This window comes from Bos javanicus, chromosome 10 (assembly GCF_032452875.1).
Source record: "Bos javanicus breed banteng chromosome 10, ARS-OSU_banteng_1.0, whole genome shotgun sequence".
In the NCBI taxonomy this organism is placed as follows: Eukaryota; Metazoa; Chordata; class Mammalia; order Artiodactyla; family Bovidae; genus Bos; species Bos javanicus.
The window spans coordinates 75,768,921-75,783,084 of NC_083877.1; the positions used below are offsets into that span (position 1 = coordinate 75,768,921).

General features: G+C 38.7%; 1 protein-coding gene across 13 annotated transcripts in view; it reads left to right on the forward strand.

Moving 5' to 3' along the window:
- Positions 1–14,164, forward strand: part of SYNE2 (spectrin repeat containing nuclear envelope protein 2) — a 326,466-nt gene that overhangs the window by 171,090 nt on the left and 141,212 nt on the right. For all 13 annotated transcript variants that reach the window (XM_061429086.1, XM_061429085.1, XM_061429088.1 and 10 more), the window contains 5 exons: positions 1,618–1,940; positions 3,081–3,225; positions 4,524–4,742; positions 11,663–11,928; positions 13,703–13,871. In XM_061429086.1, coding sequence (XP_061285070.1) covers positions 1,618–1,940; positions 3,081–3,225; positions 4,524–4,742; positions 11,663–11,928; positions 13,703–13,871 — 1,122 coding nt within the window. The remainder of the gene's footprint in view (positions 1–1,617; positions 1,941–3,080; positions 3,226–4,523; positions 4,743–11,662; positions 11,929–13,702; positions 13,872–14,164) is intronic.

Sequence of the window (14,164 nt, forward strand, 5' to 3'; positions counted from 1 at the left end):
TAGAAACCAACACAATACTGTAGAGCAATTATCCTTCAATTAAAAATAAACACATTTAAAAAACGGAAGTTACAGGTTCTATAAGAACATTCTACACAGGAGAATAGTAATTTTAAAGAACTTCAAAGGGCCAGTTTATAGCCCCAGCGCATTCCACATCAAAATGTAGTGCTTGTAGTGGAAAAAGATGTTTGACACTGTGAGTTCTATATGCCTTGTAGAATCTGTTGGGCTCAGAACCAAAAAGTTTGGGTTTTGGTTTGTTTGGGGTTTTTTTAGAGATAACAGAATGTAGTGGAATAAATATGGTGTAAAGAACACAAAACAATAACTCCACATTTCTTTAGCACTTACAGTGTCTAGGAGGTATGCTGAACACTTTCATCCTCACAGCAACTCTGTGAGGTGGGTGCTAATATTAGCCTCATTTTAAAACAAGGAAATTGAAGTTTAGAAACTACCATTTTCTCAAGATCTTTCAGTAGTAACAGAACCAGGATTCATGTTGAGATCTGTCTCCTTTTAGAAAGTGGTCATCAAATTAAGGCTCATTGGTCAATCCGCCTACAGCATCTGATTTTACAAGTAAAATCTTACTGGAACACAGCCATGCCCATTCACTTTATGGCTTGTTATGGCTGCTCACCTGCTACAACATCTGGGCTGAGTAGTTGTGACAGTCTGTATGTCTTGCAAAACCTGAAATATTTAGTCTGACCCTTTACAGGAAAAGTTTTCTGATGCCTGTTGAAGAGCGACTGTAACAAACTCCCTCCTTTCCTGTAGTAAAAGGGTAGATATCTTAGGCATCAGTTAAACACACCGTGCTTAACGTAACTCCTTTCACTGTGTTTTCTGAATTGTCACACTAAATTTATAGAATGGGGAAGTTAACTCCCTTCTTTAATTCAAAGAGTTATTAGATAATGTATTTGAACTATTTTGCTAGGTATAAATACTATAGAAATATAAAGTCATATGAACGCTAATATGTTCTTTAAATTGATACTTAATTTCTCCATTTGATTTTAATATGGTTTCCAGAAACACTGTACATAAATCCTCAAACTGTTATGCTTAGAGATGGACTGGAAGGGACCTTTCAAGTTCTTTATTTCAACTATTTGTTATTTCAGCAAGAAGACAGAGATCTGGAGACATTAAGTGATGTGCTCAAAACTAAAGTTAATGGCAGAGACATTAATTTAGTTCCAGTTTTTTTTTTTCCACAAACATTGCTTGAGGTTATATACACTAAATATATTCAGTAGTTTTATTTAATAGTCTAATACAAGAGTTCTAGAGCATTAATATATATCATTAGACGTGATTCATGATGTGTATTTTTAAATTTAGATTGGATTTCTTAGAAATCTAATTTTCTTTATGAAATATTTGAAATTGAAATATGAAATAATTCTAGAAATAATTTTCTTTATGCAAAGAAAAACCTATTCATTTTAAAATATCAGTGTAATATTATCAAACTAAAAGTGTGAAATGCTTGCTCTTGTATGACCCAGAGATGTATTATGAATGTATCACAGACATTCAAAAATGACAAAAATCCCCCAAATTTGAAAATTTCATCACAGCATTTAATCTTCCATTCACCAGAGTGTCTTGAATGATGCTTATGAAAATATGACACGCTATAATGAAGCAGTCTCCAGGGCCATGGGGATCATCTCCGATCTGGAAACCATCATTGTGTCGCATAGAGTAGATCTTGATAATCCGAAAGAATCAGTAGAGGTGCCTCGCCAGAAACAAGAGGAACTGAAATCCACAATAGCAGGCATCCAGGACCTCACCGAGAATTTGGGGACCGTCTCCAGCCTGGAAGCTAAACGACAACTTGAGTGCACTTTACAGGACTTAGTTTCTAAGAACTCAGCCTTGAGGGAGGCAGCCAAAGTAAAGGAAGCTGAAGTAGAAAGGTAGGTACTTCTTTCTAAAGGTAACGCTTTAAGAACAAATATAGATTATAATTAACATGTACACATTAGAACTAATTTGGAAAATATGGAAAATAAAAATCACTGTCTAAGGAAAACTATAGCAAATATTCTGTTGCATTTATTTAATTTTTTCTTAACATCCAGTACTTAAAATGGAATGTTTATAGAAATCTGCATGTGGTATAAAGAATAATGATAAACACCTTTGTACTGAAAGGTTCAAAGGTAAACACCATGACTTTTTAGTTCCTTTGTGGACTCCTTCCCTCTCCTCTCAGAAATAACCATTATCCTGTCTTTATTGACCATGCCTTTGCTTTAAAAAATATTTTTACTATGTATTTGTATCCTATTTTCACATATGTATTCTCTTCTGTGACTTCATTTTTTTTCCCACACTTACAATTATGATTCTGAAGTTCATTCGTGTTTTGTCTGTAGTAAAATTCACTCACCCAGGTATTGGTAGATATTTGGATTGTTGCAGTTTTTTCTAGGAAGAACGTTTTCAAATTCAAGAGCTTCTGTTGGGTGTATACTTAGGATTGTGATTACCGGGTCAAAAGTTATACACATCTTAAATTTTTAATTCCAAATGATTTTATCTATTTCTACTCAAGCCAGCAGCATATTAATATTCCAGTGGTCCCATATCCTTATCAATACTTAATGGTGTGAGGTTTAATTTTTGCCAGTCTGATGGTTGAGAAATGATATTTCTTTGTGGTTTTAATTTGAATCTTTATTATTGCTAATGAACTTGAGCCACTTTTGTGAATATTTCTTGATCAAAAGTTATGAGCAGTTTTAAGACGAAGGAGCTTTCTACAAGAATTGTACCAGTTTACACCTTGTTGGCAGTGTTCAAGAATACAGTTTTCCAAAGTTTAAATGCTTGGGGAACAGTCTTATCTACCTGTTAATATTTGCATTAAAAGTCTCATGCAGATCTGGTGAGGGGGAAGAAGTCAATAAGTATTTGTTGAAATACACTGAGTAGCAAAAAGAGAATTAAATTCTGTTTTTTATTAGGGGTTCAGAATACATTCTGGAAAGCTCAGAATTTATTGCACTAAATAAAGTTTAATATTACTTTTTCCCCCAACTGTGCCTTACTAGGTGTCTTGACAGTTACAAACGCTATAGGAATATAAATGAGAAAATTTGCACTAACCTCAGCCAGATGGAGACCATTCTTGGGCAGTCCATGTGCCCCTTGCCAGTATCTTACAAAGAAGCTTTGGAGCACTTGGAACAGAGCAAGGTAACAGATACTCCAAATCTTCAGTAAGACTGTGTGCAAAAAATTGGCAGAAAGAGCAAGTGGAGGCATTGGGGGATGTGGCTCTGTTATGACCCACAGAAATCTTTAACCTAATTCATACACTCAAGAAAATTCCTAAACCAAAAGCCATGGGGAAAATGAAGAATTGGTTCTGAGAGAGTTAATCGGTCGAATTCACAGGACAGTCCTCTCCCCAGTAGCATACTGTCCTTATTGATCATTCTTTTGAAAGCTTTGCCTTGCTTGTTACTTTGTTGGAGATCACTGGGCCTATGACAGAGCATTTAATGCAACTATCTTATGTGCTAAATTCTGGTTACTTTTTATACTCTATTACTGAGCAATTTTAGTTTTGCATTTTTTATCTGTTGCAGTATTGTGTTATAAGCATTTGGATGAGAACATTTTAAATCATCTGTGCTTATCATCTACCACAAAACTAAAAAACCTTAACTAATGTGTTAGTGGTTGATGCAGTAAGTGTTGTACAAATTATTAATACCTATCTAGTAAAATATGGGCCAAAGCTATGGTCTTTCCAATAGCTATATATGGATGTGCGAGTTGGACCATAAGGAAGGCTGAGCACTGAAGAATTGATGCTTTCAAATTGTGGTGCTGGAGAAGACTCTTGAAAGTCACTTGTACAGCAAAGAGATGAAACCAGTCCATCCTAAAGGAAATCAACCCTGAATACTCATTGGAAGGACTAATACTGAAGCTGAAGCTCCAATACTTTGGCCACCTGATGGGAAAAGCCGACTCACCTAATCCTGGGAAAGATTGAAGGCAAAAGGAGAAGAGGGCTGCAGAGGATGAGATGGTGGAATAGCATCACCAACTCAAGAACATGAACTTGGGCAAACTCCAGGAGATAGTGAAGGACAGGGAGGCCTGGCGTGCTGAAGTCCACGGGGTTGCAAAGAGTCAGACACAACTTAGTGACTGAACAACAACAAAATATGAGGCTTACATTAAAATTTTTTAAAAATGAACTTCTAGGAATATTTACCTTGGAAGACACATGTTTACTTGGAAAATGTGTGATTTAACGGTCATTATTTGTCCCCATAATTCTAAATTCATGTGCTATATAACAATACATTGATACTTCTCATCTGTCTCAAATTGACTTTGAAAAGGAATAAAAAATGGATCACATCTGACTTATGGATGATTTAAAAGCATTAATTATTCAAGATTAAAATAGTTTATAACTTTCAGAATAGTTCTGAATTCAGAAAAATTCTATTCTTCCTTTTCTTTTCTCTCTTAAGGCCTTGGTGTCAAATCTTATGTCAGCCAAGGAAGAACTGCTGAAACAACGACAGGTCCTCAGACACTTGAGAGCCACGTGCACGGACAGTGACAGCCTCTGTTTGCTCAGAAGCACATCGGCTCTGTGGGAGAGATGGCTGAGTTTGCTGGAAGCTGCTAAAGAGTGGGAGATGTGGTGTGAAGAACTGAAGCAGGAGTGGAAATTTGTCCATGAAGAAGTAAGTGCTTCATGTGCAACAATCACAACATACAGTTTACTAACATTTGTCATTTAAATTGTTTTATTATTTTCATTTTTTAAAAATTGTAAAACAAGTCCTCAATCTGTACTATTTGTTTACATCACATATATGGAACCATGTCCATGGTTTATAGTGATCAGGTCCTAGCAAAATAATCTCCAAGATATGATTCAAGAATGATTCAAGTTCATTCATGATAGTGGCATTTTTTTCAGTATCAGATAACTTAGAAATAAGTGATTAGTTGCCCATATGATCTTTAAAATCTTTATTGTGCATGTAAGTTCAGTTCAGTCGCTCAGTTGTGTCCGACTCTTTACAGCCCCGTGAACCACAGCATGCCAGGCCTCCCTGTCCATCACCAACTCCTGGAGTCCACCCAAACCCATGTCCATTGAGTCAGTGATGCCATCCAACCATCTCGTCCTCTGTCGTCCGCTTTTCCTCCTGCCCTCAATCTTTCCTGGCATTGGGGTCTTTTCAAATGAGTCAGCTCTCCACATCAGGTGGCCAAAGTATTGGAGTTTCAGCTTCAACATCAGTCCTACCAATGAGTACCCAGGACTGATCTCCTTTAGGATGGACTGGTTGGATCTTCTTGCAGTCCAAGGGACTCTCAAGGGTCTTCTCCAACACCACACTTCAAAAACATCAATTCTTCTGCAGTCAGCTTTCTTTATAGTCCAGCTTTCACATCCATACATGACCACTGGAAAAACCAAACCATAGCCTTGACTAGACAAACCTTTGTTGACAAAGTAATGTCTCTGCTTTTTAATATGCTCTATAGGTTGGTCATAACTTTCCTTCCAAGGAGTAAGTGTCTTTTAGTTTCATGGCTGCAATCACCGTCTGCAGTGATTTTGTGGCCCAGAAAAATAAAGTCAGCCACTGTTTCCCCATCTATTTGCCATGAAGTGATGGGACCAGATGCCATGATCTTCGTTTTCTGAATGTTGAACTTTAAGCCAACTTTTTTACTCTCCTCTTTCACTTTCATCAAGAGGCTCTTTAGTTCTTCTTCACTTTCTGCCATAAGGGTGGTGTCATCTGCATATCTTAGGTTACTGATATTTCTCCTGGCAATCTTGATTCCAGCTTGTGCTTCCTCCAGCCCAGTGTTTCTCATGATGTACTCTGCATGTAAGTTAAATAAGCAGGTGACAGTATACAGTCTTGACGTACTCCTTTTCCTTTTTGGAACCAATCTGTTGTTCCACGTCCAGTTCAAACTGTTGCTTCCTGACCTGCATACAGGTTTCTCAAGGGGCAGGTCAGGTGGTCTGGTATTCCCATCTCCTTCAGAATTTTCCAGTTTATTGTGATCCACAGAGTCAAAGCCTTTGGCATAGTCAATAAAGTAGAAATAGATGTTTTTCTGGAACTCTCTTGCTTTTTCCATGATCCAGCGGATGTTGGCAATTTGATCTCTGGTTCCTCTGCCTTTTCTAAAACCAGCTTGAACATCTGGAAGTTCATGGTTCACATATTGCCAAAGCCTGGCTTGGAGAATTTTAAGCATTACTTTACTAGCGTGTGAGATAAGTGCAATTGTGTGGTAGTTTGAGCATTCTTTGGCATTGCCTTTCTTTGGGATTGGAATGAAAACTTAAACCCTCTTAAAAATAACTGTCTCTCCATCACATTAAAGGTTAGAATAAGGTAATACTCATAATAACCAACTTATTTTGAAATTAATTACAGTTATTAACTGTGGAAATTAACTACAGTTGTTAATTATTGACCTAAAAGTATGTAAGATGTTCTTTCCGAAGACTGTCTCAAAGAAAACCTCCATAGTATAAATTGATTACAGAAGTTAATTTAACCGTGGTTGAGGCCTAAGGCATCACATACATTTAGAAGGGAAATTTAAAATAGTATAAAATTATCTTTGGTGTTTTTCATTCGCTCAATCATGTCAGACTCTTTGTGACCCCATGAACTACAATACGCCAGGCTTCCCTGTTCACTATTTCCCAGAGCTTGCTCAAACTCATGTCCATTGAGTCAGTGATGCTATCCAACCAGCTCATCCTCTGTCGTCCCCTTCTCCTCCTGCCTTCAGTCTTTCCCAGAGTTGGCTCTTCACATCAGGTAGCCAAAGTATTGGAGCGTCAGCTTCAGCATCAGTCCTTCCAATGAATATTCAGGACTGATTTCCTTTAGGATTGACTAGTTTGATCTCCTTGCAGTCCAAGGGACTCTCAAGAGTCTTCTCCAACAGTACATAAAATTATCTTAGGGTATTCTTTAATCTTTCTACAGAACCAGTCATAAATGAGGTACAAATCAGAACGTTAAGTGAAAACTCTTCTCTCTTATGCCTATCAAAATTCCTGCTGAATTTGCTTAAAACAGAAATATAATCAATACTTGATTGGCAGTAGGTCACATTGCTTTAGGATTTAAATGTTTAGCACTGTCATATTTTTCTACGAGTCTAATGATAGAGGAAAGTTACCTACAGAACTTAACTTGAAAGTCGCTCAGTCGTGTCCGACTCTTTGTGACCCCATGGACTATACAGACCAAGGAATTCTCCAGGTCAGAAGACTGGAATGGGTAGCTGTTCCCTTCTGCAGGGGATCTTCCCAACCCAGGGATCGAACCCAGGTTTCCCGCCTCGCAGGCAGATTCTTTACCAGCTCAGCCACAGGGGAAGCCCGAACTTAAAACTTGGTCTTCTTGAAAATGAGTATCATTTTAGTGATGTTGCCTGGGTTGGATTAGTAAATAGTCTCTCGAATGTGAAAACATCAAGGAGCTTTGTAAATTGTACTTTTAGCAGGACTGCCAGCCTCCAGTTCTTTCTCATCCACAATGGCACTGTGTACTGAGGCCCTTCTGTGCAGTGTGTTCCCGTGTGCTGTGCTGAGAAGGCAGTCCAGTGGTTAGGGACATCTTACTCTCATTGCAGGGGGCACGGGTTTGATCACTAGTCAGGGAACTAAGATCCCACACATCACACAGCAGGGCTGGGGGAAAAAAAAGGCAGTTCACACATGATGCCACTGAATCTTTGCACGGCCCTCACGAGTTACCTGTTATCACCATTTTCTAAATGGAAAGGCTGAGGCACTTAGAAATTTAAGTTGGTACAAGCCCTCCAAGCTAGTGATTAAACTGGGGCTGTGGACTGGGGCCATATCTATTTTGCCCATGCCATAATTTTGGAATCTGAACAAGGCTTTGCACTAAATTGGCACTTAGTGTTTGTTGAGGGACAGCTCTTATTCAAATCCAGGTCTAGGCCAGTCCTAAGCTTATTGTTCTTTATATTTTATTACATTATCTTTTCTTGCTCTATACCCATTAGCAATCATATTTTATCAGTACCATGCAATAATACTTAGTAGTTATTTAGTTGTAGTTATATTTGTAGTTCGGAGAAGGCAATGGCACCCCACTCCAGTACTCTTGCTTGGAAAGTCCCATGGACAGAGGAGCCTGTTAGGCTGCAGTCCATGGGGTCGCTAAGAGTTGGACACGACTGAGCGACTTCACTTTCACTTTTCACTTTCATGCATTGGAGAAGGAAATGGCAACCCCCTCCAGTGTTCTTGCCTGGAGAATCCCAGGGATGGGGGAGCCTGATGGGCTGCCGTCTCTGGGGTTGCACAGAGTCGGACACGACTGAAGTGACTTAGCATAGCATATTTGTAGTTATTCATACAACATTTGACAGTATCTGCTAACAGAATGTCTTTCAAAGAGTAATGCAAACAAAATATGTTCTCCTGTACTAAACAATAATAACTACTAACACGTAATAGACAATTGAATATGTGTCAGGCATAGTTCTAAGCACTTTACATGTATTACATTTACATTTATCCTCACAAGAATCCTATGAAGTGTAGATATTTTTACTATCCTCATTTTATAGATGAAGAAAGGAGGCACAGTGAGATGAAGTTGCTCAGTTTCATAAGTGAGTGATGGAAGATCCAACTTATAGTCCGTTTTTAACCACTAAGCTATCCACTTAAATGATATTTACACCTACCAAATTGATGTGAGTTTCAAATATCTTTCATCCATTCAATAAAAATCATACCATCTCAATACCTGTACATCCAAGATTCTCTTGGCATGGTTGATGATTTTACAAGTGACAAAATGAATCTCTGTTTTTAAAAAGTACAGTCCACGGGGTGGGAGGTGGGAGGGGGGTTCAGGATGGAGAACACGTGTACACCCGTGGCGGATTCATGTTGATGTATGGCAAAACCAATACAATATTGTAAAGTAATTAGCCTACAATTAAAATAAATAAATTTATGTTTTCAAAAGTACAATCCAGTATCTTTATGAAAGAAAGGTTTTGTAAATATATTTTCAAAAGCATAAGTGCTTATTTAAATTTACCAATTAAAAAATTAATTTAAATTTTGATTTACTGTGTTTTCCCCCTAAAGTCTTACCTTCCTGTTTTCTTAAGCAGAGTCTGCTTAATGTAATTATTCATTCCTGGTTATTCAGGATCATCATTTTATGCTCCACTGATCATAATGTGCTGAAATAAAGGCGTGTCTTCAATAATGATGGGAGGTGTAAGGCTGTCTTCTTTCCCTTCTACCAAAGATCCCAAAGTCTTTTCTGTTTTAGTTTTAGTTCTTATTTTTGTTGCTTGCAAGTTTTTCAGTCTCCTTCGCTGTGTTTACTTATGAAACAACTATAGTTCCTCCTCCCTTTCTAGACTCAACTTTATAACTGACTGAACCTAAAAGTTTTATAACCAATTTTTGTTAGACTGCTCTATCTAAGGAAAATCATCCAGAGGCTGCAGAATGAATGCATAATCTTTGTGGTAACTCTTTTACTAATTTAGAGTTTGCTGCATTTTGAGAAATGCATAGTCACATGACCACCAATAAATCAAGACTTCATTCCATCACCCAGAAATCCCCCTGTGCCCTTTGTAGTCAGTCCCTTCTGTTACCTCCAGCCTGTGGCAATCAGCAATCTGTCTTGCCATTTTCAGAGTCATAAAAATGGACTCAAATGCGTTTGAGCTTGGGCTTTTCCCGCTAAGCGTACATAGTATGTGTGAAATTCCTTCATGCTGTTGCTTATATCAGTAGTTCATTTCTGAGTAGTAGTCTACTAGACTCACACACAACAGTTTATCCATTCACAAGTTGAATAATTGCCTGGCTTTTGGATGAAAGTATTGTCCAAAAAGAAAATTATTCTTCCCCCTTGCATTCTCTTCCTAATGACTTAGCAGCTTTAACAGCAGAGAGCAGAACCTGAGACAGGGGCTTGTCAGCAGGTGGTTTATTTTGGAAAGTGATCCAAGGGAACAGGAGTGGGAGATAGGAGAGCTGACCGAGGAAAGGCTAGAGCCTTTAGTCGCTTTACTCTTATCGGGTCCTGGTTGCTGCAGTTGCCCATTTATGGTTATCACTGGCCATGGAAGCACCAAGAAATGCTTGATTAATCCTGGATTATGAACATAGTTCTTTCAACCCCAGTGTATGTTGGAAACCATAGATGGACAGTTACCTCTGTCCACATGGCAATTTCTTTCTTCTGTGCATGCTGGTTCTTTGACTGGTACAGGGTGGGACATACTGTAAAATAATCCAGTGGAACCCGTTTCCCATTCCCTGGGGGAACTGCAGCTGCAGAACTAGGACTTCAGTTCAACTGAATTTAGGTTTGAGGTGATGGAAGCACAAACTCCGTAACTGAGTCCTTTGGAGAGGGGCCAATCTGCACATGTACCCATGTATTCTAGCAGTTGGAGACTCGGCTGGAACCTATGGCCCAAGTGACAGGGCTGCTTATACCACAGCCTGGCCCTGCTGCACTGCCCCCTCTACACTGGCAGGATTCTGATAGATGGTCACAAGTTCTGAGCAGCAGTCACAAGTATAGCATACACAGCTGCCAAAATCCCAAAGGGTCCATCTGGTGCTGTGCCTCGTTCTTGGCAGTAGAAGTGCAATATTGAACAACTTCATCTTTACCTTATAGAAGTGCTGGCATGCCCCAGACCATAGGTCCCTGAGAAACTTAACTGATGCTGGGGCTCTTGAATTCTCATTCTTTGGCACGTCTTACTAGGCATCCAGTTCATCATTTCAGTTAGCATGTTGTCATAAATGTAGTTGAGCTGTGTGATATTCAGTGATGTCAAGACTGCAAGATGCCTGATTCTGTCTGAGCATACAGCAGGAATGTTAACAATGCTGGAACAATGTGATAAATGTTTGCCGCAGCAAAGGAGAGAGCTAGAGGATTCGAGGAGGGAGTAAGAGGGATCTGGTTTTCTGTGTCTTTGTTTGAGTTTCAGGGCTGGTAGAACTCCCATTTCTAGAGATTTGATTTATTAGGTTATGTATTTCTGAATTCTACATTTAGCTGTGGTTGAGAAATACATGAGCAGTCCAGTCATTTGGGCAGCATTCCCATTGGTTTAGGTGACAGGTAATGAGGACCCATTGAACTTACTTTTCTGAGTATATAGGGATTGGATGTGAAGGAAAAGAGAGAGTTATAGAAAAATTATCCAGTACTTGCCTAACCTCTTCTACTTCATGGATGCAGTTTGGTGGAGCTCATTCAAGGATTTGCTTTAGTAAAGCAACTGATCCTGAAAGGAAAAAGAAATTATGAAAATATTCAATAGCATTTCCTTCACTCGTAACAGCAACACTTCTTTTTAACCACACATCTACATGATCAATAGCTGGGAACTATGGGATTCAAATCCTGGAGGGATAATATTCCCAGCTATAGGAAGACAGATATTACTTTGAACTGGAATTTGGCTTTGGGAATCCTCTGACGAGCCAGTCTTTAAAAATTATGATTCCTGAGTCCTGAAGTGGTAAGAATATATTTTACTTATTTCAGCTCCTTTTTTTTTTTGCTTATTAAATTAGATTGAACGAGAAGTAATTATCCTAGATAATCTTCAAGAAGAAGTTCCTGAAATTTCCAAAGCAAAAGAGGCAGCCTCCACAGAGGAACTCTTGGGGCTGCTGGACTGTTTACGCCAATACGAGGAGAATGTGGAGCAGCAACAGCTGTTACTGGCCCTTCTTCTGCAGCGTATAAAAAATATCCAGAGCACTCCTGAAAGCTTGGGGGCTGTGGAAAGTGTTCCTGCATCTCAAGAGATTATGTCCATGCAAGAACGATGCCACAAGTAAGATTTATGAAAAACTACTAAGGAAATGGGTTTGCAACTCAGGCCAAAAATTGAGAAAATATTGAATTTCTAGAATATAAAAATATTATAGAACAAGGATAGATGGTATGGCAGAATTGAGTTGCATCAACACTGATAGGTATGAAAAGGATAGAAAAGATTAATATTAATGATAATTAAAACAAGCACACCTTCTCCATCTTGGTGTTACTGTGGATGAATCTTTCAAAAAACTTTTTTAATGTTTGCTGTTTTTCTAACTTAGTAATACATATTCATTAAAGGAAGTTTAGAGAATGTGGATAATTATGAAGATTAATATAAAAATCACCTTTAATTTTTCATTCAGTGACAGTTACTACCAATCATTCAACTTTCTTACTATGGTTATACATTTTTTTTAAATTGTGATTATAGTACTATCCTGTTTTGTATTCTGCTGAGCCATCTATCAGCATATTTTGTTCATTTTCCTATGCTATTAAATGTTCTCTGAAATATAACTATATCACCTTGTAGATATGCTATAATGTATTTAGTAGTAGTAGTAGTGCTCAGGTGTGTCCAACTCTTTGTGACCTCTTGGACTGTAGCCCACCAGGCTCCTCTGTCCATAGGAGTTTCCAGGCAAGAATACTGGAGTGGGTTGCCATTTCCTACTGCAGGGGATCTTTTTGACCCAGGGATCAAGCCTGTGGCTCTTGCATCTTGTGCATTGACAGGTTAATTCTTTATCACTAGCGCTACCTGGGAAGCCCAATAATGTATTTATGTGAGTGTGTGTGTTAGTCGCTCAGTCATAATCAAGCCCCTAACACAGAACCTTAAAATTATATATAACCTTTTTACTTTTATAAAAACACTACAGTGAGTATTGTAGAAGGAAATGGCAACCCACTCCAGTATTCTTGCCTAGAGAATTCCATGGACAGAGGAGCCTGGCAGGCTACAGTCCATGGGATTGCAGAGTCGGACATGACTGACTAAAGCTCATAGTGAGTATTATGCTAGAATTTCATTCTAGAATTAATTCATCAAGAAAGATGCCAAGAAGTAGGATCACTGGGTCAAAGGAGATAATATGTTTGTAGCTAGAAATACCAGATAGCCCTAAGGAAAAGTTTTAACGACTTAAGTTCCTCCAAAAACATGATGGCTGCATCCATAGCAAGTAGGGGCAGCTCAGATAGAAACACCAGTGGGGTCATCTCTGACCCTATGAGCCCACTCATTCCTTCATTCGCACCTCTGGTCATATTCAGTTGAACTCAGGGATTATATGGGAAAAAGGAGGATAGAGCTGGCACTTGGAATGTAAAGTGTGAAAAGAAGGTATTTTGAAATGAAAGTTTTAGAGAGGTTTTTGATGGAGTGATAGAACTTGATATATGTTTGTATATGGGGTTCCCTGGTGGCTCAGACGGTAAAGAACCTACCTGCAATGCAGAAGACCCGGGTTTGATCCTTGGGTTGGAAAGATCCCCTAGAGAAGGGCATGACTACCCACTCCAGTATTCTTGCCTCGAGAATTCCATGGACAGAAGAGTCTGGTGGGCTACAATCCATGGGGTCGCAAAGAGTCAGACGTGACTAAGTGACCAACACTTTCACTTTTCATATAGTATATAAATCTTGAAAACTGGTCATTTCCTCTCAGGAGAAAAAAGGTCTTTTGTCAGCTATATAGACATCTTGTTAATTGTTGAAATAAAATTATTGACTAGAGAAAAACAGAATAAAGGAATAATCTTATTTTGATGCTCTCCTTTAGGCTTTTGCAGAAAGCACAGAAAAATAAGGAATTGATGCAGAATGAAATCCAAGAAAGACATTCCTTTACAAAAGAAATAACTACTTTGAAGAATTTATTTCAACAGACCACAATCTCTTTCCAAAATATGGAATTACAAGACTGTCCAGAAAAGGCAGAACAGCTTGAGGTAAGTGAGGAATGAACTAGTGAATGTGGCTGATACAGGTCTGAAATCTTGGATCCAAAGTTATTAGAGTAAAGGTAATACCATGGCTAGTGTCGAGGGAACCTAGAAAAGGAGAATATGCACACAGGCTCTGTGGCATGGTGTGGGCAGACCCACAGGAGATCCACAGGAGACCCACAGGAGATCCACAGGAGACCCACGTGATTGGAGCACAGAGAGCAGAGTTGGGACCAGGTTGGGAATAGGCCAGTGTGGACCAAGCAGCCCCTTTTCAACTACATTTCAAGTGTGTA